Source organism: Corvus cornix, chromosome 19, assembly GCF_000738735.6.
Source record: "Corvus cornix cornix isolate S_Up_H32 chromosome 19, ASM73873v5, whole genome shotgun sequence".
NCBI lineage: Eukaryota > Metazoa > Chordata > Aves > Passeriformes > Corvidae > Corvus > Corvus cornix.
In genome coordinates, this window is record NC_046348.1 from 7,379,520 (window position 1) to 7,403,910 (window position 24,391).

Below are 24,391 nucleotides of genomic sequence, written 5' to 3' on the forward strand. Positions count from 1 at the left end.
GGGGAACGAGCCTCTCCCACTCTTCCTCGGGAAATGCTGTTCCTTAACTCCGCAGCCAAGTTCCTTCTGCAGTTGTGGTGCCTCTGGGAGGTGAGGGCTGGGGGTTCTGGGCAGGGGAGGAAGAGCTGTTAACTCATTTTTTGGGACAATTCAGCTTATACCCACTCTGTTTTGCAGTCAAACATCAAGGTAAAAGCAGAGCATTGCTTTAAAGGCAGGAGCTCCTTTTGTTTGATCGCCGTTTGCTGTGTACCTGCGCCGGGTGCTTCAGACCAGTGAGGAATGACACTGCAGGGTGTGAGGGACTGGGTTGTTTTTCTCCCCATCTGGAGCTGGTGAAATGATCCATCTGCATTGATCCTTGCTGGGAAGGAGGCTAAAACATGGGTTTTATGAAATTATACCTGAGATCAAATAATTGGAAGAAAACGCTTTGGAATCTGCAGCCTGTAATTAAACATTTCCAGGAGGCAGCGAGGTGCAGAGAGCTCAGCAGAAGGAGGCATTTTGCTGGGAAGCCTTTGCTTTGTTTCACGCTGTGTGCTATTAAAGCAAACAACTTCACAAGCTTCAGAAGCATTGGCAGCTCTTGACCAAGAATAGCATCTCACATCACAGCTAAGCTGGAAACAATGAGGGCCAGCAGTCGTCAGTTGGTTGGGTTTTTTTAGCCCGTAAACGAGGTAGCTGAGCTCATGGAGAAATCCCCATTTCTCTATTTCAGGTGTTCTAAGATGTTTCATCTTCTGAAGAACCCACCAATAACCACCATAAAGCAAAAGTCCTCATTTAAAGCAGATCTGCTGGTGCAATTCCCACTTACCTGGGCACGCCAGGCTCTCCTCCGACACATAAATCCTAAATCCTCACCACCTAACCCAAGCTTGTGCCAAGTCTATCAAACATGTCTTGCCTGACTGAAAAATCACTCTGAGACGTGATAGAAACATCCACCATGTGGGATCATGTGGAATCCCCATCCCTGGGAGCATTCAAAGGCACATGGATGTGGCACCTGGGGGCATGCTTTAGCGGTGAGCATGGCAGTGCTGGCTTGGATGATCTTGGGGGCATTTTCCAGCCTCGCTGATTCCATGATGAGCTGTACTCCTGATCCAAGGTCTCTGTGGGGATGTGGGAGCTGTGGCCGTGTCACTCCTGCTGCGTTTGCAGGGGAGCAGCGACAGCTTTGAGCTGGATGCAAGGTGCAGAGCTGCAGAACAGCTCCTGTCTGCAAAGAGGGGAGGCTGGATCTGGCTAGGAAAATAGGAAGATGGAGCCTTTCAGCACCCTCACAAAGACAAATTCATTTTTTCTCTGCTGTTTTACTGTTGTGTACCAGGAGTGTGTTTGGTGAGCTGCTTCAGATTTTGAAGATGTCCACGATGCACCCAAATTTCACCTTTTTTGAATCTCTGCAGCTAAGAATTTGTGCATTGCCAACCCACAGATCCCCGTTCTGTGAGCAGGGAGAATTTGGGGTGCAATCTGTTCTTTTTTGGCCTAATGCTGGGGGCTGCAACTCTGCACACCAGAGCCAGGATGTTCATGTGCTGCTCATCACAAGGTCTCTCTGCACCTCAGCAGCCCTGAGCTCTCCTGCTGTGGCCGCTGAGCCCAGGGCTCCAGCTCCATCACCTCCCAAATGACTTCCTGAGAGGCTTTGAGAGAGACCAAGGAATCCCTGAGCTGCTCACTCTCAACAGCAGCCAGCATTAGGAGCCAGAGAGAAAATGGAAATGTTCTCCCTGCGCTTTTAATTCCTAGCTCCTGACTGGAGCAAAGTCATGGAAACCAGTAGAGGAACTGGTGGCCAACTTTTTATCCTTTGCCTGAACCCCAAACTCATGCAAATTCATCGGTGAAGACAAACACTGGGAGATGAAGGGAGAGCCCATAACGCTGAGCAGGGAACGTATGCAATGTGGAAATTGGATGTAAACCTCTTGCTGTTCCTGTGTGAATCTATTATACATGAGCCCATCAGAGCAGGGTATTAATAAAACAGGAGCTGAAGCACTTGGCACTGCCTCGCCTTCAGTGAAACATCAGAGCCCGGGCTGGCGGCGGCGGCCTTTGAAGCCTGGGATTGCATCTGCCCGGCTGCAGGGTGACATGGTCAGGATGCTCCAGGGGGAATCTCGCCATGAAGGGGAATCTCTCCACGGCGTGGGGGTTTTTATGTGATTCAAATCCTCCTCCTCCTCCTCCTCCTTCGCCTCCAGGACAAAGCCGTTGCTTTTTTTTCAGCTCGGTCTTCTGACTTGCTGAATTCTTTAGGCAATGCAGGAAGAAGGCTGAAGATGGTTTAAAGCAGCCTCAGACATCCTGTGCTGGGATGCAAATGGCATCTGTTCCTTCCAAGTTCTCCCCTCCAAGATGCCTCCATGCTTTTTGTTGCACACAGGTACCACCAGCCCCAACCCTCTTTGCTGTGCTGAATCATGGGGAGTGAGTTACACTGGACCTTCTAAACACCTGCATTTTGTGTCTCCCATCAGGACAAATAAATGCAGCTCTTCAGACCCGCCCTGTAATCCCAGCTGTGCTGCCAAAAGTGCAGACAGTGATGCCTCTGACTCTGCTGGGTGAGCAGAGGCAGTGGGGAGATGCTGTGGCTGAGCAGCAGAGGCTTTGTGTGACCCCAGCCTTGGTGTAAAATGGGAGTAGCTGTAGTGTGGTGTCAGCTTGGACCTGCATTGCTGTGAGTAATTAACCCTGGCTGATGGCTCATAGAGGTTTGAGCAGCTGCTTTCTGAGCCCTGGGATGTGAAGCTGAACATCAAGAGCACTGATTTAGGTGGCATTACAAGGGGAGGGTGTTTAGGAGGACGAACCAGCAGATCTAATTAGACTTGCAATTCTCAAAGCAACGGGGAATGGATGCACCAAAGAAATGGGCTTAATTTGTTAAAAATGCCCGAGTGAGCTGCAGAGCTGGGAAGGGGAATAATGCAGTGCCAGAGAAGGGCTGTGGGGTGAACAGGAAGGCTGAGCACGATGCTGGTGTGTTGGAGGCTGTGGAGCAGCTCTGTCTCCCTGGGGAATGGTTGGTGCCTGATCTACAGGAAGCCTGAGGGACAGATCCAATGTTGAGCCTGGCTTTTAAGGGCTGGTCTTTGTGTTGTAGGCAGCAGCTGATCTAGAAGAACTAATTCCTGGTCCTTTGATCAGTTTCTGAGATGCTTGTGAGGATAACAACTCTGTTTTTCCTGAGCTCACAAACATTTAATCTCCATCCTCTCTGGCTTTGAGTACCTGTGAGGCTTTTGCTGATTATTCAATTTTCAATGCCCTAAAACCCTACAGCTTGTATCCTTAAGAAAGGGCAAGAGGCGTTTGTCAGAGTGAAAATAAAAGGCAGGCCAAAGATGGTCCCAGCAGAGGAGCTTGGGGTTGGATCCCAGGGGTGGGGCTGCTCACCCTCTGCCTGTGACCGCTTCCTAAAAGTGCCCACAGCAAGGCCAGCAGCTGGATCTGCTCCACTGCAGCGTTTGCTGATGAGTTATTTGGTGTTTCTGTCAGGGAGGAGAGTCCAGACCCCTCGTGCTGGTGGCTCAGCCCTCCAAGGTCCCTGTGGCTGCTCTGGTGGGAAGGACCTGGCCCTGCCTGGGAGGGAATCCCAGCAGGATGTGCTCCAGGCAGGGCCATGAAGTCCATTTGTTGCTGAATGACGCTGCAGAATTTACCTCTGTCTTCTTCCATCACACACGGGGATGGAAGTGCTGTGTCTGATACCAGGGGCCTGGAAGGCTCAGTTTTGAGCCTTGCTGGTGGTGGTGGCACTGCCTCCTTTGCTGGGAGAGGGAAGGAGCTGTCCTGGGGAAGCTGTGGGACTGTGCCACCTCCTGCAAGTCCTACCCTGCACTGGAGCCTGGCCAGACTCAGAGTTTGCTGTGTGGGACAACCAATTCATCCTGCAGGCTTGGCAGGTCTTCTCTCCAGGCTGGGCTGGGTTGGCAGCTGTGCTGCCACTCATTCCCAGAGGATGCCAGGGATGGGCAGTGAGAGGATTCAGCTGAACGAAGTGGTTGTGCACCTCAGCTTCAGTGAGGATCAGTAGCCTTGACTGATCAACCACACACAGATAAACCCTGGTGGGTGTGACAGGGTCAGCAGCCTGCCAGTCTGGTTGGAAAAACTCCTGGGAAGGCTACAGCCAGTGTTTTGGGTAAAAACCAGCACGAGGCTGCTCTGTCTGCACCTCTCCCTGCTCTGACTTGAGCTGTTTCCTTTACTCTTTGCCTGTACATATTATTTGCAACCCACTGCACCCAAAATACCAACCAGTTGCTCTCAGAGTGTGAAGCAATCGCTGAATGAGTAGCTTGGATAATTTTTTTCCCCCTCATTTAGACAGAAGAAACCAGCTCAGCTTTGACCATGCATGTTACATTTTAATTTTTTTTTTTCTCATGCCAAGAAATACAAAGAAAGTATATAAGATATACCATACCATCCTGCAGAAAAAGAAACATTTGTCAGCAAAGAGAAGCACCCAGCTGCAATTCCTGGTGTGTGCATGCTGTGTGTGAGCTGTGGCTCTCCCAGTGGGGGGATGGACCCTGCACTGCCATGCCAAGGATCAAGTCCTGGCACCTTCCAACCTGGGCTCCCAGCTGGTCTCAGGGTTGCCTTGGTGAATCCTGCACACGTTCCCTTTCTGATGTTTCTTATCCTGGATGGGTATTTATAGGTTGGAATTTTGCTACCTACTGGTGTCAGCAAATGCTTTACAAATATTCCCACTTTGAAAAGGCTGCTTTCCCCCCTCCCCACACCCCCTTGGCTTGTGCCCAAGCAGGGGAGTTTTTCAGTCCAAACCTAACTGTTTTTTGCCAAAATTAAAGGCTGTATACTGAAAGAAAAACGAGCTTAAATCTGAATTATTTCAGCTTGACAGTGCAACCCTGGCCGTGGTTCTGTGACAAATACCAAGGCGACAGGGCAAGGGTGGGGCCAGCCCAGTGGGTGCCTTTCTGCAGCCTCTCCCTGGGCTCAGGATGAATGGAAATGGAGATTTCATTTTATATAAAAGGCAGGATCTGCTCCCCTTGTCTACATGGAGAAATCTGTGAGGGGAAGGTCGGGTACCACGTGCTGGAGCCTGCAGGGAGCCGGGGCAGAGGTTCCCTGCCCTCTCTAACCCCTTCCAACAGAGCCCAGAGATGAGATCTCATTGCAGCAAGACCTGTCTGGGTTGAAGGAGAGGCAGAGGATGGGAGGAACGAGCCGTGGGACTCAGGAATGTTCCGGGGGGAGGAATGCTGAGGGGACAGCATGGCAAAACTGGCGAAGAGCAGGGAGAGAGGGGTAAACTGGAACGGGGTGAAATGCCAACCAGAAATAGCAAACCCATCCTTAACACGGCAAGCTTTGAAATCCTTGGGTGGCTTTCTCTCCTCTGGCTGTGCTCAGATCCCTTTGGTCTCTGCAGGCGGCCCCAGCGTGGAGCAGTGACCCAGTGACTCGTGCCACACCTTTCCTGACCCTTGCTCACTGCATCCTACCAGGAGCTGGTACAAAACCAAGCCAAGTTTGTTGCTGGTGCAGCTTAAAGCTTCAATCCAGCCTTGATGCAGCCAGCAGCCCTTCTGTGCCACCCCACAGAGCTCAGCTCTGCCCCAAATCCTGGGAAAGCAGCCCAGGGACAGCAGTGGCAGAGAGGTGCCACCAGCCCTGTGCTCTGCTCAGAGGCTCCTTCCCATGTATTTATATCCCACCAGGACCTCGCACTTGTCGATCGTAACTCCTACTCCAGCTTACATTTAGAGACATTTCCCACCTTCTCCATCCCTTCAGCGAGCTCTCCTCCTACCAGCTCATCTTCCCTGGCAGGTAGGGCTGGATTGTCACCGTGCTCTCACCTTTCCTTCACCAGGGGGGAGAAGTTGGCCAGACCCCGAGGATTTCGGGACTGTTTTAGTGGCAAACACGGAGAACTCTGACGTGTGTGCTCAGAGGAGGCTGCAGCAGTTGGCAAAGAGCTGGGGGATAAGAAACAGGGCTGCTTGGTGGGGATGGAGAGGAAAGGTCTCACGACCCAGTTTTTGTGATTGCCCCCCTGTGTGCTACAAGCCGAGTTAAGGAGAGTTCCCTGGTGGATGCAGTCAAAGGAGTGACTGAGCCTGGTGGCCTCAGGGTGAAGCTCAGCCATCATCAACCTCCCTGTAACACAGCACAGGTGAGGTGTGTGCCGAGGGCTGGGGGCTCTGCAACCTCCTCCTTCACAAATATGAGCAAATCCCATCCAAAAAGGGCCAAAGAGGCAGCTGAGCTGGGATAAAACCGTGGGGGATGGGGAGAGCAAAGTGGCAAAAACTTAGCAAAATGTGTGGAGAAGTTGATGGGGGAGCAGGGAGAAGGGGCTTTCTGGATGTCCCTGGAGATTTTATTCCTCCAGCACTGGAGAGGCAGGTTACAAGCAGAGCAAATCCTTTGTCAGGGATAACTGCCGAGGCCTTCCTCTGGATTTAAATGCAGGATAAGGAAAAAAGCTGAGTTCAAGTGTGCAGTACAGTGGTATCTATTCAGGAAGATTTTAGAATGAAAGGGATTTAAGTGCCTCAGTTCTTCTTTTTTGTTACACTTACTGGTGAGGTGAGAAGCATCACCTGAGCTGTCCAGTGAGACAGGAGGCACAAACAAATCATCACCATGGGGTTTTGGGGGAAATCTTCTGCCTTCTCCTGGCTCCAGAGGAATCCTGGTACCTCCACTGCCCTGAGCTGCCCTGGCCTGGGACTGTCCCTGGCAAGGACCACTGCAGCTGCCTCACAGAGCACCCTCCTTCCTCCAGCTGCAGGGATCCCATTTGGAACCACAGGGTATAATTTGTCTAGATCCCACTGAATAAAAAACAGATTCCAAGGAAATCTGTGCTCATACATGGTTCTGTTAAGGAGGAGGAGGAAAAGGGGTTGATTTGGGAGCTGCTTGGTGCCTGAGCATTTGCCATCCCTGCAATTAGAGCAGTAATGTGAACCCACCTCGTGGGGGGTGGCAGGGTTTGATCCTTTGGATGCAGGGAAGCACTTTAGATGAAAGGCTTTGTACAATGATAAAAGAGCATTTAAATTCTTACTTAATAAACGCTTGGCTCTCTCAAGTCCTATAACTCCCTCCAGCACTTTTCCCTGAAAAAGGTCTCTTCCTGCCAGAGGAGGAGCTTCCTGGGCTCTTCCCATCAGCCAAATTCCAGCAGCTCCATGGGCAAGGGGCAGGAGATGCAGGGACAGGCAGCACTGCCCTTATGTAGTTCCAAAAAAAACCCCCCACATGTTCCCCAGCAAGCAGCTTTTGGGTCCAAGAGTTAAAGAAGGAAACGTTTGGGGAATTTGATGGGATTTCAACAGCCATAAGATGAAAGTTTGGACATCCAAGGGAGGGTTTCTGAAGGGCTCAGGAGGAAAAGATGCAGTGCCTGGACAGAGGAGGGGGGAGGGAGCTCCCACCCAGCAGCACTCAGCAGTCCCTGTTTGCTGAACTCACAAAAGATAAATTGCAAAAGAAAAATTGCAGATTTGGTCCATTTGAGATGCCAGTAGTTTGTGATGGAGTGCTGGCAAAGGGGTGGATGGGAATGGAGCCTGAAAAAGTGCTGTAGTGATGTGCTATTGCTGTGAGTCCCTGGAATCCCTTTTGGTGGAGAGAAAAATGTTGACAGCGTGTCTGGGGGATTTGGCTTCCTCACCCCCTGCATTCAAATAACATCTCGAGGAAAGAAACACTTGAAAGAGGAGCAATCGAAAAGGTGACAGGAGAATTTTCACAGCCATGCCTGTGGTTTTGCACATGAGTTACTACAGATCAACTACAGTGTGCATTTGCACTTCACCCCTACCCTGTGCTAACCCCATGTGCCCACTCAGAGCCCAGGGAAGGAGTCAGTGCCAAGCAGTTACCATGCTGTGAAGTTTCTTAAGGTGTGTGGTGGATTCTCCATGTAGACAAGCCCTGGGAAGCACTGAATTTGGTCTAAATTTGGGGTGTTTTACAGGAGATTGGTGTTAGGGAGCAGAAGTGCCCTGAAGGACCACATTTCTCAGTCAGTCCGTGGTTTTAGGTCGCAGGTTGTCAGTGGGAGACAACAGAAAGGCTGGGGAGTGCAGCTCTTGGTTGTGTGTCCCCAAAGTTTGGATCAGAGGGATTCAGGAAACAGGGAGCCAGTGGACATGGCCAGAAGTCACCAAGCCTGACTAAAACAACAGGCAATGGAGCTTTGCATAGTCTGGGTGGGTGGGTAGAGGGCTGACCCCAGGAACTCCCAACAGCAAGGATGGGGTGAGCAGGGAGGAGAAGGGCTGGGGCTGGATGGAGCCTCGAGGGAGCGTGTGGGGATTGGATCCCACGGGAATGGGCCGAGGGAGCCGGGTGGTGTGGAAGACGTGACAGGGCCCATGCTACCTACAGACAGAGTGGGGGGAGCAAAGTCTGTTTTCCTGTTAAATACAAAACATTAAAAAATAACACAACAACTCTGAACTGACCCCAGGCAGCTCCGGGGACGCCGGAGATTTTCAGAGCTGCAGGAGAGCTGTGTGAGGGGTGCAAGGAGAGGAGCAGGGGTCTAAAACTCCTCCATGCCCCTGCAAACCTCCTGAAGGGCCCTAAGCTGAAGCCCCAGAAGGTTGGGGAGATGAGCACTGGCAGTGGTGGGGGCCGGATCACGCTGAAGCCTCTGCGTGATGGACGTGCCGTGACATTGGGGTGGGAGTGGGTGGAACGGGCTCTCCGTGCCTTGGTGCTGCTGCTGGGCACTAACCAGGCTCTTGTCTCGGTGCCAGGGGTGTTCACCTCCCTTGGGGTGCACAGAGAGATGTGTGGGTTCACAGGGAATGCCTTATTTTGCCTTCCATTAAAAAGCCCACCATGGGATGGGAGTAAGGAGGAGCCTGGGGTTCTCATGCAGCAACATCCCGCTCTGCCAGCTCTGAGATCTGCCCTAAGTGATAAAAGAGCTCGTAGGAACAGACATGGAGAACATTCCCAAAGGCATGCAAATGGTCATTGTCTCTTTTTTTTTTTTCATCAAAAATACAAAAGCACCCACCACATCCTCCAGCTCTGGCGGCTGCGTTTCGTTCGGAGCAGAGCCGTGGTCCTGCTGCAGCTCTGCTCTCCCTCCTCCTCCGTGGAACAGCTCTCAGCTCCTGATGGCAGTTTGAGCTTTGTTTTGTTTTGTTGCTTGTCTGGTTTTTTTTTTGTAGAGACAGAGAATTTGACGATTTAAAAACCAACAACCCCCCCAAAAATCCAGTGACTTGTGCCAAAATTCTCAGGAGGTCTCCTCAAAACGTCCCGTTCTCGCCTTGTATTTTTCTTCCAAATCCAGCTTCATTCTGGAGACTCTCTCCTCCTCTTGCACTTTAGTTGTCTCCCCACTCCATGAGTTCTGCTGGAGGGGAATGAGGTAGTGGATTTCCCCCTTCTCCTCTCCGCGTGGCCTCTCCCATTCCTTCTCAGGGTGATTTTTATCCCATCCCTTGTACAGGCTCATTCCCAAGAGGCGGTGAACTGAAGCATGCGTTCCTTCCGACGGCGCTCCGGAGCAGGCTGGCTAGGGCTGCCCACCTACACTGTGACAATTTTTTGTTTTGTTGCAAGGCTGAAAGTAAAAACCCCAAAAGGAAAGTTGTCTTCCTCCTCTTCAAGGTATTTGCATGCTGAAACGTCTTCTAGGAACCTGTAAAAGAAAGAGAGGCTCAGGGCAGCTTCCAGCAGTCAGCAGATGTTCCCCTTATGCTCCTGGCTGGCCCTTTGGGTGTTTCTGAGGTTCCTGTTTGCCTGAGCTGTGCAAGACATTTTGGGATTGTGTTTCTGGGCAGGTTGATTTGTGTCCTGAAACCCTCCTGTTTTTACAGCACTTCACTCTTCTAAACCCACCACGGGCTTTGCCAGGGCAGGACCTTTCACCAGGGAGACCTTGTACGGTCACCAGGGCACTTTGGACAGCACAGGGAGGGCTTTCCATGCCAGTCACTTGGGCAATGTGTGTTTCTACTGGAAGGAGCCCGTTCTCTGAGGTGTTTTTTCTGTGTGTGTGCAGCTGGTGATGGCCAAACCGGCCTGGAGTCAGTGCCCTCCTGCAGCACTTAGGCTGGGAATGGGGTGGGGGTGGATTGGGGGCAGGTCTATCCTATCCCCTGGGCTGGATCTGGCAGCCAGGTGAGGTTCCTGCTGGAGCTGGGCTGGGGGAAGGAGAAGGAAGCGTTACCTCTGACGCTGAGTGAAATGTAGAGCACGATGATGATGGTCCCCAGCACGATGGAGACGATGCTGAGCAGCCTGGCCATGCGTCCGAGCCGCCGGGCTCCGTCCGTGTCCCCTTGCTGGCCGCTGTTCCTCGACTGGAGAGACACAGAAAGAGCCCCTTGAGAGTGACAGCACCTCTGGGGTGACTCCCTGGCTGTGGAGCCCCAAACTGAGACCCGTTTTCTTTCCTGCTCCTCCAGTTGGCAATCACTTGGTTCCCGAGCAGAAAATACTGGAAGGAAGGATTCCTGGTGAGGGAGAAGCACCACTGCTGAGAGCAGGGCCTCCTGATCCTGCTGGGAAGGGAGCACTGGGCATCCTGCCCTTGGCTGAGGGAGCACCCAGCACTTAGCAGAAGGGCAGCTGTGCGAGGAGTCGTGGTGGAATTACTCACCGTGCATCAGCACTTGCTGCCTGTGCGGCACAAGTGCCACCAGCCCGGCTCTCCGGACCAAAAAGCCTCCCCAGATTCGTGCAGCGCCCTTCTGCCACCCACAAAACCCATTGGGAAGCGGGTTTGGAGGGAGGGAAAGTGGGTAAGGGGTTTTAAGGCCCATTGGTGACGTTTTCACCTGGTTGGGAAGGCTTGGAGTGAGGGACAAGAGAAGCAAGGTAGGATAGGGGGAGAAGGGAGACCAGCAGCCTTGATCCAGTGGAGGAGTCAGGCAAAGCTCCCCTAAACTTCACTGGGAATGGGGTTTTATTGATGATTTAACTGCTTTGAAGCAGATATTCCTCCTTTAGGGCTGCTTTGAAGTATTTAACACTTTAATATGGGTTAAGGGCTTCTTGCCCTGCCCTATCCATCTCCAGCCATGCTGCCTTGGAGGAGAAGAGAGGGATGTGGGGCAGGCTGTGGGGCCAGCAGCTCCCAGAGCCCTGTGCTGTGTGGCAGCTCCTCCCTGCTAAAACTGGGGAAATTCTCAGTTAAAAAAACCCAAGCGTACTAGTTAAAAACAGTTAAAGGTGGGAGAGGATTAAAGCAATCCCAGTTTCCTTTCAAAAAATGTGTATCTCAGAAATAGCTGTGCTGGAAAGGATCCCCTGCCACATGTTAAAAAAAAAAATTTAAAAATTAAGAGCAGGGAGACCTCATCCAGCTCCAGCATTAACCATGAAACATCGCTGAAAATCTGAACAAATACTTGATGTTACTGCCCCATTTCCCATTCGTCCTGCTTTAATTCCACTGCCTCTTGGCAGCACCGTGACCAAAACATCCCCAGCCTAGGCTGGGTATGGGCAGCTGCTCCATAGGAAAAACACAGCTTTGGAGGTTCCCATGTACTCGTTTTAGTTTGTGTCACCACGTAAATAACACAGCAGAGCCCCAAAAGGGCGGGTGGCTGCTCCCACTGCACCCCTGCCAACGTCCTGCTCTGCTCACGAACCACCCTGGGCATCGCTGTCCCCACCAGTGACACCAGCAGAGCTCAGGACCTTGTTCCTCCTGGTCTCACCAGCAGGTTTGCCAGACCCGCTCTGAAAGCGATGGGATGCAGCCAAGAGCTATTTTCATCCCAGAACAGGAGGTGACAAAATGAAGCCTCATGGGTTGGTGGTGAGAGATGGAGAGGATGCGGGAGCCCAGGGATCGACAGGATTCCGGCCCTGTTCGCTGACAGCTCCAGCTCTGGGGAGATGGTTTTTCAGCCTCTGCTTTTTGTAAACAGTGTAATATTTTGGCAGGGTGTGGGTTAGATTGCAGTGAAATAGGAAAAATATATAGGCTAAGGGATCCAGTATATTTATCACTCCAGCTTCTGGAAGTGTTTATTGCTCATTTATCCTGAACAATTATGAGAAGCATATCAGCGCTGGCATGGGGTGTTTAGCAAGCCTTTGGTACTGTACATATATTATTCATCGGTGTGGAACGGGTTGATTATAGCTCTCTGGTATCACTAATCCCGTGTTTTGCTTTCCACATAAAAACATTAACATCTTGTTTATTAATCGAGGCTCACCAAGGCAGAACATCTCCGAAAGGCTTGAGGGGGAGTGAGTCACTGTGTGAGTGCCAAGGGACTCCCTGGTACAGCCCCGAGCTGGAAAATCTGCAGGACCTGGGGAGTGGGTGCTGTTCTGCAGCACCCGTGGGCCAGGTAAGTCTGGGTGACTCAGGAGTTATTAATCTTACCTGTTTCCCACTGCTATCTCTTCCACTTACTGCTCAAAATGGGCTTTTTCCCTAAGTGGCCTTGTTGCAAATGAAGGCAATTACTTTCCTGGGCTAGTCCCAGGGATGGAGAAGACAAATCATCACATCCTCTGTCCTGCAATCTTTCCCGATTTATGAACTGGCTTTGGATGCTCTCTGCTGCCTTCCACCAGTTACTCAGAATAAATCATTAATCCTCGACACTTGGTGTTTGTGTTGAAGGAAACATTCCAAGAGAAGTATAAGTCAACTCCAGAGTGAGCCAGATGACTGTGGCACTTAAAGTGGGTGAGGATAACCTGACTTCTCCTGCATATTTTGGGAACGACAGAACTTATTTTGGATACCAAGTGCTGTGCAGAACTGCCCTTGATGTTACTATGTGGTGGTTCTGGCTGGATTTTTTTCACTTCCCTGCATTTGTTTGGAGTTTTGTACCCTGGTACGTGGCTCCTCTGCTTCCTCCCCCAGTGTGGCTGCACTTTGGTGGGAAGGGGAAAGGATTCACAGCTGGAATGCAGCGGGGTGCATGGTACCCAGCCCTGCCCTGCACTGTGAGATGGATCCCACAGGATGGACCCACCATCCTTGTGTCCACCAGTCCCACTCTCTGTCTTGGGGAGTGACCTGAACCCCTTAGAGCAGCCAGATCATCACTCGGTGAGGAAAACACATCCAAGAGTCCATGGAGAAGCCTCCAGGTAACTCATTTCCATGGAACCATCATTAGCAGGAACAGGCTGGGGGGCGGTAGAGCAGGGTTTTTTTCCACCTCTGGCCATAGGCCCTGCTGGGATCTGAGAGCAGCTTTTGAAAAATGATTTATGAGACACTAAGCTCAAAAGCATTCATTTACTTTCCTCTCTGGACACTGCTTATTACCCAGAAAAAAAAAAGAAAAAAAAAAAAAAGCTTTCATGTGCAAAAGCTTTGACTCAGGAAAGAAAAGCACAATTGCAGAGCTAAAGGAATGTCAGCACATTGTGGAAAGGTCCTCCTGTTTCCCCAGGTGATGGGAATCACAAAAACCTGGTTCCTGCTCAGATTTGTGCACGATCAGGCACACTTGGGCCTTACTCTGTGAGAAGATCTAAGCCTGGGGGGGCCTTGGGGGTCACCAGGAGCTCAATTCCTCCCTGCTGTAAGCAGGAGAAACATCAACCCATGCCCTGAGAGCTGTTCCTGCTGGCAGGAGGGCCCAGCCAGATGTTTCCTGGTTCCCCCGGGAGGGAGGAAGCATGGATCACTCCTCATCCTGCTCTGCTGGTGCTGTGTGGAGGTCCCTGGCTGGCAGGTGGGTGTGTGGAGGGGGTGATGGTGCAGGCAGGGCTGGGACTAGAAAGGGCTGTAATAAATTAATTAAACCACAGGACAGGGAGTGCAGGGGTGACCGTGCAGGGGCCAGAGGATGGGCACTGGCTATTAATGTGCCGTAAACCTTGTCCTGGAGAACAAGCCCAGCTGAATGCACTTTCTGCCTCGCCTTCCCCAGCTCTGGATGTGCCCTGGTCAGTGCTGCCAGTGGCCTTGGAAGCAGAGGGCAAACAAATAATCTTACTGCCTTGCTGGTCCTGCCTCCCCTTGGGTGTGACAGTCACCGCACCCCGGTCCCTCTCTGCCTGGCAGGATTAACCAACTCCTGCTCTTTTTCCACTCTTCTCCTCCACAGGGCTCATGTGGCCCAAGGCACATCCCCACCATCCTGGAGGCTCTGATGCCTGCAAGGGACAGTGTGAGGATCTATTTTGCATGAAGGCTAATGTGGCTGGAAAATCCCCGTGAGAGACCTTGTTTATTACCATGGATATGCAATACCCAGCTGCTTTCCCTCTCCTTGCAGTGCAAAGCCAAACAAGGCTGGCTGCCTTCCCTGTGTGCTGCCTAAACAGGCTCTGCCACACAACTGTACTACGCAGATGACAGCTGGCACTGGCAGAAACGATGATTCCTCCTCAAAATGGAAATTGGTCTCTCTAGAGGGCTTTTTGTGGCAAGCGCCCGTGCCTGCCTTCAAGTCGTTGGTGGTTTTGGGGGGAAGTGCTGGCTGCAGGTGCCCCTCACTGTATTTCTGTGTGGTAAGCAGGTAACTGAGCTGATTTTCAAAGAAAAGATTTGCCTGTGTTGCAAATCAAAGGCATTGAAGGTGCTGGGTGTGTACAAGAGAGCAGCGTGTGATGGAAAAGGGGGTGGCTCTGCTTGTAGGGCTGTGCTGACTGAGCCACCTGTACCCGAGATGGGTGGGAGGCCGGCTGGCTTCATTCTCCCCTGCTCGGCTCTCGGTGTATTTGCTGAGGTGTGGGGGATGTTTAATGGAGAAAAATTGCTTCTCCGGGGCAACTAAAGAGCTGCAGGTGCAGCCGGTCCCTTTGAAGTGCCTGAGGCCAGGCACCAGCCTCCAGCCAGGGTCTCCCCGGTGTTGCAGGGCTGGGCGAGGAGGGGCGGAGGGAGATCCCTTGTCAGTGCTTCACCTCGCAGCTCCTTCCCGGGGAAGCCCGGCGAGTCGTTCTGGACCGCTGCCTGGCGGCAGGGACCGCGCTTCCCGGAGCCACCGCGCTTCCCGGAGCCACCGGGCTTCCCGGAGCCTTGCCCTGGAATCCCACCCCCGTATCTCCATCTCCATCCCGCCACCTCCCCGTATCTCCATCTCCATCCCACCGCCTCCTTTTCCATCTCCATCTCCATCTCGCCGCCTCCCCTCTCGCTGCCCCGGGCTCGGCGCCGCTCCCCGCCCGCCTCCGCCCGCCCGCGCTCCCCGGACCCGCACCGGAGCGCGCCGCGGGAGCCGAGCAGGGCGGCACAGCCCGGCCGAGCGCTGCGGGAGCCGAGCGGGCTCCTCCCGCCCCGCCGCGCCCCCGGTGCCGGTGGTGCAGCACCGCGGACAGCTCCGGGGCGGCCGTCGGGGCGGCGGCGGCGGGAGGGGAGCCGGGGGCGAACCGGGCGGGTCCGTGCGGCCGGCAGGTCCCGCACTCACCATGATGGAGAAGACGAGGGCCACGATGTTGAGGGGCCAGACGGGGCAGAAGCAGGAGAAGATGGCGAGCACCAGGTAGTCCCGCGGGCGGCCCTGCTCCGGTGCCGCCGTGCTGGTGGCCGTGGAGGAGGCTCTGCCCAGGCTCAGCCGGGACGGCGACAGCGGCGGCGCCTCCAGGTGCCCGACCGACACCGACTTGTAGCCGAGCCCGTGCCCGTTGCGCTCCGTCTCGCCGGGCAAGGCTGCCGTGAAGGATTTGGAGCCGCGGAGGCCCTTCTCCTCCCGGCCCTCTGTCGCCGACAGCAGCTTCTCTGTCTCCTGGAAGCGGGTGGGCAGCGCCGTGCCCGAGCCCGGGCCCGCGCCCCCGGGCGCGGAGCCGGTGCTGGCCATGGCCCGGCGGAGCGGGCTCCGGCAGCGCCCCGCCGCCGCCGCTCTGCGCTCGGGGCCCGCCGCCCCGCGGGAGGCCGAGCCGGAGGAGGGGCCAGCCCGGCTCGGCCCCCGGGGCAGGATCGGGGCCGCGGACCGCCCCCGGGGTGTCCCCGGTCCCCCTTTCCTCACCCCCTTACCGCGCTCGGCCTCCGCCCGACCCGGTGCGTGCGGCGCCGCGGCCCCCGGGGATGCTGGCGGGGATGCGGCGGGGCGGAGCGGAGCGGTGGGAGAGCCGGGGAGTCCTCGCCTCCTTCAGCCCGGCCCAGCCCAAGGCTCTGTCCCGCCCCACCGACCCCCCGCTCTTGCCGGGGCTCCCACGGGCTCCGCTCCGCTGCAGCGGTACGTGAGAGCCCAGCCCAACCGGGCTCCACCCGTGCCGACGGGGCTCGGGGCCGCCTCCAGCCCCGGAGGTGCGGGGGATGCCGAGGGTAGCGCCGTGCGGGGCACACACAGCCCTGCTGTCCCCGCTGGCTGGCAGCCTGTCCCCAGGCGGGTGGGGGACATGCGACACGGAGCAGACCCACGAGCTCCTCATTGCTGCGGAGAGGGGCTGGAGGTGCCCTGGGTCTGGGCAGGGCTGCCCGGAGGGTGACGGGGTCTGGGCAATTGTGTGGGTGCCCGGTGGTACCTTGGCTCCAGCCGCTCTGGGAAAGCGTCGTCCCCGGGGCACGGGGCTGGGGGGGGGGCTCTGGGCACCCTGTGCCGGGCTCACCCTGCCCTCGCTGCGCGTGGGTGACCGTGGGGACACCACAGCTGGGGACAGGGACACCAGATCAGTGTCATACTGCGTCCCTACATAGGACCTGCAAAGCAGAAAGGGTGCTGGTGCAGCGTGAGTTACATCCTCTCCATCCTTGGGAGCAGGGATGCTGTGAGGGGCAGGAGGGAAGGCTAAAAAAACCCTCTGATGCCTGGAAAAGATGGATGTTTTCCACCCCTTCTGTATTATGCTTCAGTTCCAAATTTGCCAGGGGTTTCCCTGGCAGTGAGTGCCATCTACGGGGCACACCCAGCACCTTCTGCCTCCCTGAGAGGTGCCCGAAGAGCCTTCTGCCAGCCAGGACCTGCTGCCCAGCCCTGCCTGGAGCCTCATCCCGTCCTGCAGCCTCCAGACAGAATTAGGACCCGCGTTTTGTGAATGTGGATCTGAGAGCAGTGGGGTGACCCTGCTCGGGGGGGTCTCAGGGGGTTTTGCCTCCCTTCCATTCCTGCCTCTGTGACCATCTGTTTCCATCTGGCTCACTTTGGCTGACCAGCAAAGCTGGTGTGGGAAAAACATGGAGAGGAAAATTTGGGAGGAGGGAGGGTTCCTGCCTGAATTAGGGTGTCGCTTAAACCTTCTTTCAGTGCTGGTGTTGCTGGGCTCTCACTCCCCGTGTGATGGCTGCTGACAGGGCAGAGCAGGGCCATGCACTGCTCCAGGGAGAGCCACCCAGAGTAGGGATGCTGTAGGGAGAAGCAGGATTCCTTCAGTGGATGTGGCTGCAGGCCTTCTTCTGGTGAGGGGAACACATGTCAGAGGCTGAAGCCAGGACCAGCACTTTAAAGAGGCTCCTTTGCCAAGCAAAGAGCTCTCTCTCCTGGCTGCCACCAGTTTTCCTCTGCTCCCATCCCAGCTCTCTTGTCCCACCAGGGTTTAAGGAAGGCGGAGGAGATTCCAGTCCAGAACAGCAGAAGGTTGGGATGGTTGTTCCAGCACGTGCCCCCTGGCAGGGAGAGAACTCAGACCGCCCCTGGTATGTTGATAGCACTGGGGTGGGAGCAGCGGGGCTGGAGGAGCTCTGCAGAGCTCAGCACTGCGGGAATCACACAGTGCAATTTGTCCTGTCCAAAAATCTGCCAGCTGTGGTGTGTGTGGCTGTAAATCCCTGCCTGATTCCTGCAGCAATTCCAGTTTGCTGAGCCTTGGGCAAGATGAAGCCCTCACAGCTGGTCCAAGCTCTCTAAGCCAGAGGGAAGGGACAAAAGGGACCTTTCCAGTAAAATTCCCCCTTTCTCTCTTCCACAGGAGTTGGCCGGGAGCGCGCTGTTGGCCTGTCCCAACAGAGCCACTTCACTGGGATCAGAAGGAAACCGCAATCGGATGGGTGGGCTTTATGAAAGCTGACATCTGTCTCCCCTCCCGGCCTCGCAAATCTGTCAGGCACAAACGTCTGTACCAATGAGCTTAGCGTCAAAAGTCCCAGGGCAGTAACCTTTGCCTGCTCCTGTTCCCCTCCTTCACCGGCGGGAGCCAGAGCCACCCGCCAGCCAGGGGCTTTAGCGTGATCCCCACGGCCCATCTGTCCATCCCACACATATTAACAGCCAGTGCCCTGCTGCTGGGTTTGGAAGTCGTGTTTTCTCGCAGAGCAAGCAAGAGAGAATAAATGACAGCGGCGATCAGCAGCAGTGAGCCCTCGCGACGAGAAACACAGAGCCGGGACTTCCAGAGGACTTCCCACCTCCTGCAGTTTTCCCGCGGAGGGGAGACCCGCAGCAGGGTCCTGTACAGCGTGTCGGGGGCTCACTGAGCTCGCCAGCATCGCAGCTGAGTTCTACATCCTGCAGCGCTTCTCTCCCTCACCCAACAGTCCCTTCCCGCTCCCCCATTTGTCCCACGGATCCGTCACCTTCCCGTCACCGTGCTGCCACCCCAGCCCTGCAGGTCAGTGGATGGGGAGGCACTGCTGGTGTCCCCAGCCCTGGCAATAGCCCAGCTGCCAGGGGACGGCCCCGGCCAGCGGTTCTTGCAGGCTGCCCGTGAATCGCTGCTGGCCGGCGCCGCGGAGCGGGATCGCGCTGGAGCAAACAGGCGGGGCTGGGCACGGAGCGAGTCTCCTTCGGGCTCTCGTAGTGATGGGAGCTGCCTCTGAGGGGAAAACCCAGCGCACAGAGGGGACGGAGGGCACCGTGTACCTGCAGAACCGGGCTCCCAGGGCAGCTGTGGGCGGCTGCCCTTCACCCCCGGCTCCTGCGCAGGGACCCCGGCCTGGGCGCGGCACTCTGAGTGGGCACAGGGCCAGCAGCATCCGGCGCCGTGCAGGACAGCGACAGAGCCGTGATCCTGTGGATGGCTCGCCGGAGGGTTGCGATTTTAGAAAGCCTTTTGCCACCGAGGTCGTGCTTGAGGGCCAGCCGCAGGGCGTTGAAGGCTTGGTTGTAGTCCAGAATCCTCTTACGCTCTCTGACGTTGGCAGCCATTCTCCTGGCCTTGGAGCGCACCGGCCTGCTCCTCTTCCTCACCTTCATCCCTTCCGTGTCCCCCGGGCTGGCGTCTGCTTCCCTGCCCTGGGAGACCCACAAACCCTGCCTGTAGCAGGCCTGGGGCGCGTCCCCCGCTTCCAAGTCCTCCTCCGAGCTGTCGGGCTCTGGCCCCGTGCCTTTCCCCGTGGCTGCTCCGGGCATGGCAGCGGCGAGGGGAGCAGGAGAGGAGCTGCTGCGATCCTGCCTCCTGGGAGGTGTGGGTGACACTCCTCCAGGGACAGGCAGCCGCCTCTAAAAACCTTCAGCAGGGCTCGTCACGTGGCTGCCCCGACCCTCCTCACCTGCCGCAGGTGAGGCACAGGGAGAGCCCTGCCTGATCCCTGCTCTGAGCGTGAGGGACCAGTGCTGGGGGGTGCCCAGAGCTCGTGGTGGGATGCTTGCAGGCCCCCGGGGGAAGCACCTCCACCAAGCACGCGTTTCAGTGGTTGCTTTAGTGTCTGCTAAGAATTTGGGCACTGCAGGAGTTCCCCTGTGCTGCTCTGCCCTCTCCTCTGCTGGGCAGGCTGGTGGCTCAGCCTGGGACAGGTCATCCCTGGTTTTTATATGGTGCCATGAGGCAGAGCCCTATGGGGCATCACCACCCTGGCTCTCCCTTCCCCCTGCTCATGGGTCCTGCAGCGCCTCTGTTATTTCTCAGCTAAGGGAAACTGAGGCACAGAATTATGCCATTGCTGAGAAAAGCAGCAAGTCTTGTGCTTGGGTACAGAAGACACAGTTACTCCTGTCCCAGTGAGCTGGGAGCACCCGTGGGCACAGGGGTGGGTGGGTGCCTGAGCAGGGGCAGACCCCGGGAGTTGGTGCAGGAATGTGCAGGGCTTGGCACGCCTCTGCCCTGCGGAGCAGGAAGCAGGAATGTGGGGGGGGATTGGGGCAGGTGATAAAAGAGCTAAAGTGCTACCTGCCTCCAGAGCCTTCCTGTCCCTTCCCAGCAGCCTGGGGGCAGAGCTGTCTGGGCTGGCGCTCCCGGGCCTGCCCGGCACTTAACTTGGGGAAGACGATGCTGAAAGCAGCTCCTTGTTTCCTGCATCCCCGAGCTGGTGGGATGAGGGACTTGCCAGGTGCAGCAGGTCCGGAGGCCATGGGCAGGGCCAGGTCCCCAACCTCTGAGCAGTGGGGGACAGCCACGTGTGTTTGCCCATCATCTCATTAGCGAGCAGGTGCTAAATGACTTCCTGTGCGAGGGGTAACGCTTTGAAAAATGGCCCAGGAGTGGGTCTGACAAATTGTTGGGGTGTCTGGTGCAAAAGCAGAGCCCTGGGAGAATGTGCCCCCCCTTGATCCATCCCTTCCTATCTGATCATCCCAGCTCATGTTTGATCAATAGCCACAATTAGTGGGGGGTTATTTGTCTATTGCCCTTCTCCTCTCCTGGCTCTTTGAAGCTGCAGCTAATTTAGGTGCCTCTGCTCCAGGAACCCAATAAATCAGGAGCCAGGGCCTCGGGGACATGGGAGAACAAGGCAGCAGGACTTCAAAGGGAGGTGAAGCTTGCAAATATTTTTGAGCACTCACCTGTGCTCACTATGACCCTCTTGTTCTCCCCAGCATCCTTCTCACCTCCCAGTCCTGCTCTGCTGGGAATGGAGCCTCCCCGACCACTGACTTACCCAGCGAGCTCAGCTCGGGAGCCAGGGGATCTTTGGAATGCTTGAATGCCGGCAGATGTCAGACCCACTTAGAGATGTGCCTGTCTAAAACCCAGCTAGGCAGGACAGATCCCTGCCACGGGGATGTTTTTGCTGGTGTTGGAGGTCAGGAGGTGCAGTCCAGAGCAGACACGGAGGTGACTGAGCTGGGCACAAAGCCAGTCCCAGCTGGGTGGGGCCTGGGCAGCGGCAGCAGTCCCAAAGCTGCTCCCATCCCACGCACAGCCCCCAGGAGCTCCTTGGGAAGCATTGCCGGGGTTCTCAGCACCTCAGCTCTGGGCAGCCCTGGCTGCAGGGATCCAGCCCCAGCTCTCGGAAGCGGGCAAGGCCAGACCATAAATCATGGGGCATCTGATGCCACCTGCCACCTGTAATTAGCACATCCCACTGGGCCACCCCCACCTCGTCCTGGGTGCTTCCGACCTAGGTGCCCATTACAGGTTGGGAGGTCAGCAGGAACGCCCACCCAGGCCCTGCTCCCCCGGTCCCTGCTGATTTATCACCGTGTGCTGGAGAGATTTATGGGCTGAGATGGGGAACCAGAAACGTGTTGTGAGGCTCTGCTGGGCCTGACAGATGATGAAAGAGCCGTAATTATCTGTCGCCACACATATATCAGGCCATTCATGGCACTCCCCAGCCTCCAAGATGGGGTTTGGCCCTCAGGGACTCCCCACCTCCCAGCCTGTGTCACTCTGGACTGGAGCACTGCTGAGTGCTGGGTACCTGCCCTTGCTGGACAGCATTGCCACAGCTCTCAGGGGTCCCATAGCCCAAAGCTGTGTTTTGGGTGTGTAACACTGCTGCTGAGCCTCAGCCTTGGACTGGCTGCCACATCCATCTAGCACCCCCAAGCTGCCGATGCTTCCAGGTGAGAGCCGCTGGAGCCATCTGGGAGCACGGCCCTCACTGGAGGTGGAACCGTGATGGAGTGAAGAGGCAGATGACACAGCCTGGGGGGCTGCCCAGCGCCTGGCAGTGTCGCAGCACCACCCATCCTCCTTGGGAAGGCATGGATGTGCCAGAGCAAAGCAAGGAAGCCTGCGGCAGGGAAGGATGAGAGCCGGGAACTGGCATGCGGGGAGATGCCCATTCCTGGCGACGAAGGGAAGGAGGAGGCGGCTGTTGCGACACTGCCGGGGCCCCGCGGGTAAATAAATAGGGCGCTTTGTTCCTGCTGGGGCACGACCAGGTGGCACGAGGGACACGGGGTGGTGAGTCATCCATCCCCAGGCAGCCATCCCGCAGGGCACGGGAGGAGGCAGGGAAGGGCACTGGGAGGCCGTGCTGCCTGCAGGCGCCTGCGGGTGAGGAGGTCCCGTGCTCCAGCACCTTGCACAACACAAGGGAACAGCCCTGCTCAGGGCACAGGTCGGAAAAGCCACATCCTGTGGAGTGAGAGTGAGCCATGGGCACATGCTTAAACACGGCACGTGTGGCAGGGAGTGGGCAAAAGGCTTACCTGGGCCTTCACAGAACCGCAAAGTCGTCCCGGTTGGAAAAGCCCTCTAACAGAATCCCAGTGTTAACCCAGCACTGCCTTGTTACCACTAAACCACCGAGTGCCACATCCACACGTTTTTTTAACATTTCCATCACTTTCCTGGGTAGCCAGTTCCAATATCTGACCACCCTTTCACTGAAAACATTTTGCCTAAAATTCAGTTTAAGCTTTGAGGCCATTTCCTCTTATCCTGGCCCTTGTTCCTTGGGAGCAGAGACAAACCCCCCACCGGGTTACACGGTCCTTTCAGGGACTTGTAGGCCTTCATTTCCCACCACAGGAGCCTGTGCCTGCTGCTCCATCTGCCAGGAACGGCTCACCCATCCTGAGACCAACAGGGCTGGCAGAGTTTCATAGGCCAGAGGATGAGGATGGGACAGACAGAGCTCCGCAGTGAAGGCCAGGGCACATGGCAGCTGGGGAAGGCACAGGAGCCACCCCATGGCACAGGAGCCTTCAAGGCTCCGTTGTTCCTGGCTCGGGGATCTCCCGCAGCGCGCGGAATGGATTCTGGCATGAGTTATCATGTTTTTACTTCCCCGAGCTGCCAGCACCAGGCGCTCCCTCGCCGCATCCCCCGGCCCGCAGCTCCTCGGGGAGACCCGGAGAGGGGCGGTGGGACCGAAGGTCTGAGCTGCAGGAGCGCAGCACCCGCGCCCCGCTGGTGTCCCCATCTCATCCCATCCCACCGGCGCCCCCGGCAGCTCCCTCCGCCGCGGGCCGCAGCCGGGGCCGAGCCGGGGGGCGGTGGCAGCGCTGCCCCCCGCCCCGGCGGGGCCGTGCCGTGCCGTGCCGAGCCGAGGCGGGGCGGGCCGGGGGCGGGTACCGACGTCAGGCCCCGCGGCGGCGGCGGGGGGCGGAAGGCGGCAGTGCCGGTGCCGGGGGGTGGGGGGAAGCCCGGCTTTGGGGCGGGGGATGGCGGCGGGCGAGGCGGCCCGGGCGGACTTCGCGCGGCACTGGCAGGAGCAGTTCCCGGGGGAGCCGGCGCCCCGCATGGAGCTGGGCTCGGTGCGGGCCATGGAGCGGGAGCTGGAGCGCTGCCGTCGCCACCTGCGCCGCCTGCAGCGGGCGCTGGCCGAGGAGCGCTTCAAGGTGGGCTACCTGGAGGCGGCGCTGGCCCGGGCCCCCCCGCCGCCGCCGCCGCCGCCGCCCGCCGCCCCCCGCCCCGCCGGCAGCTCCCCGGAGGGCGGCAGCGCCGGCAGCTCCGACGCGGAGGACGCTTCCTCGGCAGGTGGGTGAGGGGGAGCCGTCCCCACCCCGCGCCCCAGGGGACGAGGGTGTCCCCAGCCCCTGCGCCGTCCCCGCCGCACGGTCAAGGGCGAATGTGCCGCCGCACGGCCGAGGGCATCCCCTGCCCTGGCACTGCCTGTCCTGCGCTGCCGTGCCGTGCCCGTGGCGCGCCGTGCCCACGGCCCCGTGCCGTGCCACGGGTAAAGGCAATCCCGAGCCCCTGTGCCATCCCTGCTACACAGTTGGTGCAGCCCCTGCTGTGACTCGGCAGGGAACCCCCAGGTGTCCCCGTCACGCAGCCAGGAGCACCCCATGTTGTCACATAGTAAAGGATGCCCCAACTCCTTTTGCCATCCCCGTCAAGCAGCTAATGCCGTACCAGCCCTTGTGCTGTCTCTGTGCCACCACTAAAGTCACCCCAAGCCCCTGTCTGCTCCCTGTCCCACTCCCAAGGACATCCCATGCTAAGGCCCTATCCTTGAGTGTGCGAGGAGGGAGGGTGGCTGGCTCTTGGTGATGTGCCAGTGCCCACGAGCCACCTCTGGGGCTGGGACGCTGCAGAGGAGTCACTTCCTCCCGGCGTGACCTGGCTCATGGGAACACCTCTGCTCAGGTGACACCCTGTGACCTCCTGTGGGGAAGTCAGAAGCATGCCGGGGTGGTGACATGTCCCGGGGCGTTTTTCTAGGTGGATTGAGGACAATGTTATTTCACAAGTGCCTGGCTGTGTGGTGGCACTGAAGGCACAGCCAGCTAGCGCTGTCAGCCGTCACACTGTCCTACTTCCAGCGGCCTGGAAGTTGTTATTGCATCAGCATTAAACCCGGCTCAAACAGTCCTGGCAGCTAGGGAATGTCACTTTTAATGCTGCTAATTCTGCAGCTGACTTGAGTTAATTTTGTTCTTGTTCGATTGTTTGGGGGTGATGGTTTTCCCCCAAGGCTGTATCG

The 24,391-nt window shown here is 56.8% G+C and overlaps 3 protein-coding genes across 3 annotated transcripts in view; 1 reads left to right on the plus strand and 2 right to left on the minus strand.

Moving 5' to 3' along the window:
• Positions 1-4,371: 4,371 nt before the first annotated feature.
• On the minus strand, positions 4,372-15,854 carry TRARG1 (trafficking regulator of GLUT4 (SLC2A4) 1). The gene is made up of 3 exons (XM_039563038.1): positions 15,387-15,854; positions 10,217-10,349; positions 4,372-9,685 (listed from the first exon to the last, which is right to left on the minus strand). The coding sequence occupies exons 1-3, from the start codon at positions 15,774-15,776 to the stop codon at positions 9,678-9,680; spliced, it is 531 nt and encodes a 176-aa protein (XP_039418972.1). The 5' UTR covers positions 15,777-15,854; the 3' UTR covers positions 4,372-9,677.
• A 2,191-nt stretch (positions 15,855-18,045) lies between these two features.
• Positions 18,046-19,238, minus strand: BHLHA9 (basic helix-loop-helix family member a9). The gene is given in 4 exon segments (XM_039563083.1): positions 18,046-18,607; positions 18,609-18,656; positions 18,658-18,842; positions 18,845-19,238. Coding segments are annotated over 4 exon segments (735 nt in total). The 5' UTR covers positions 19,203-19,238; the 3' UTR covers positions 18,046-18,463.
• Positions 19,239-23,419: 4,181 nt separating this feature from the next.
• The window catches only part of ABR (ABR activator of RhoGEF and GTPase), a 38,060-nt gene continuing 37,088 nt past the window's right edge, over positions 23,420-24,391 (plus strand). The window contains exon 1 of the mRNA XM_039562900.1: positions 23,420-23,442. The gene's annotated coding sequence lies outside the window, so the exon portion shown is untranslated. The remainder of the gene's footprint in view (positions 23,443-24,391) is intronic.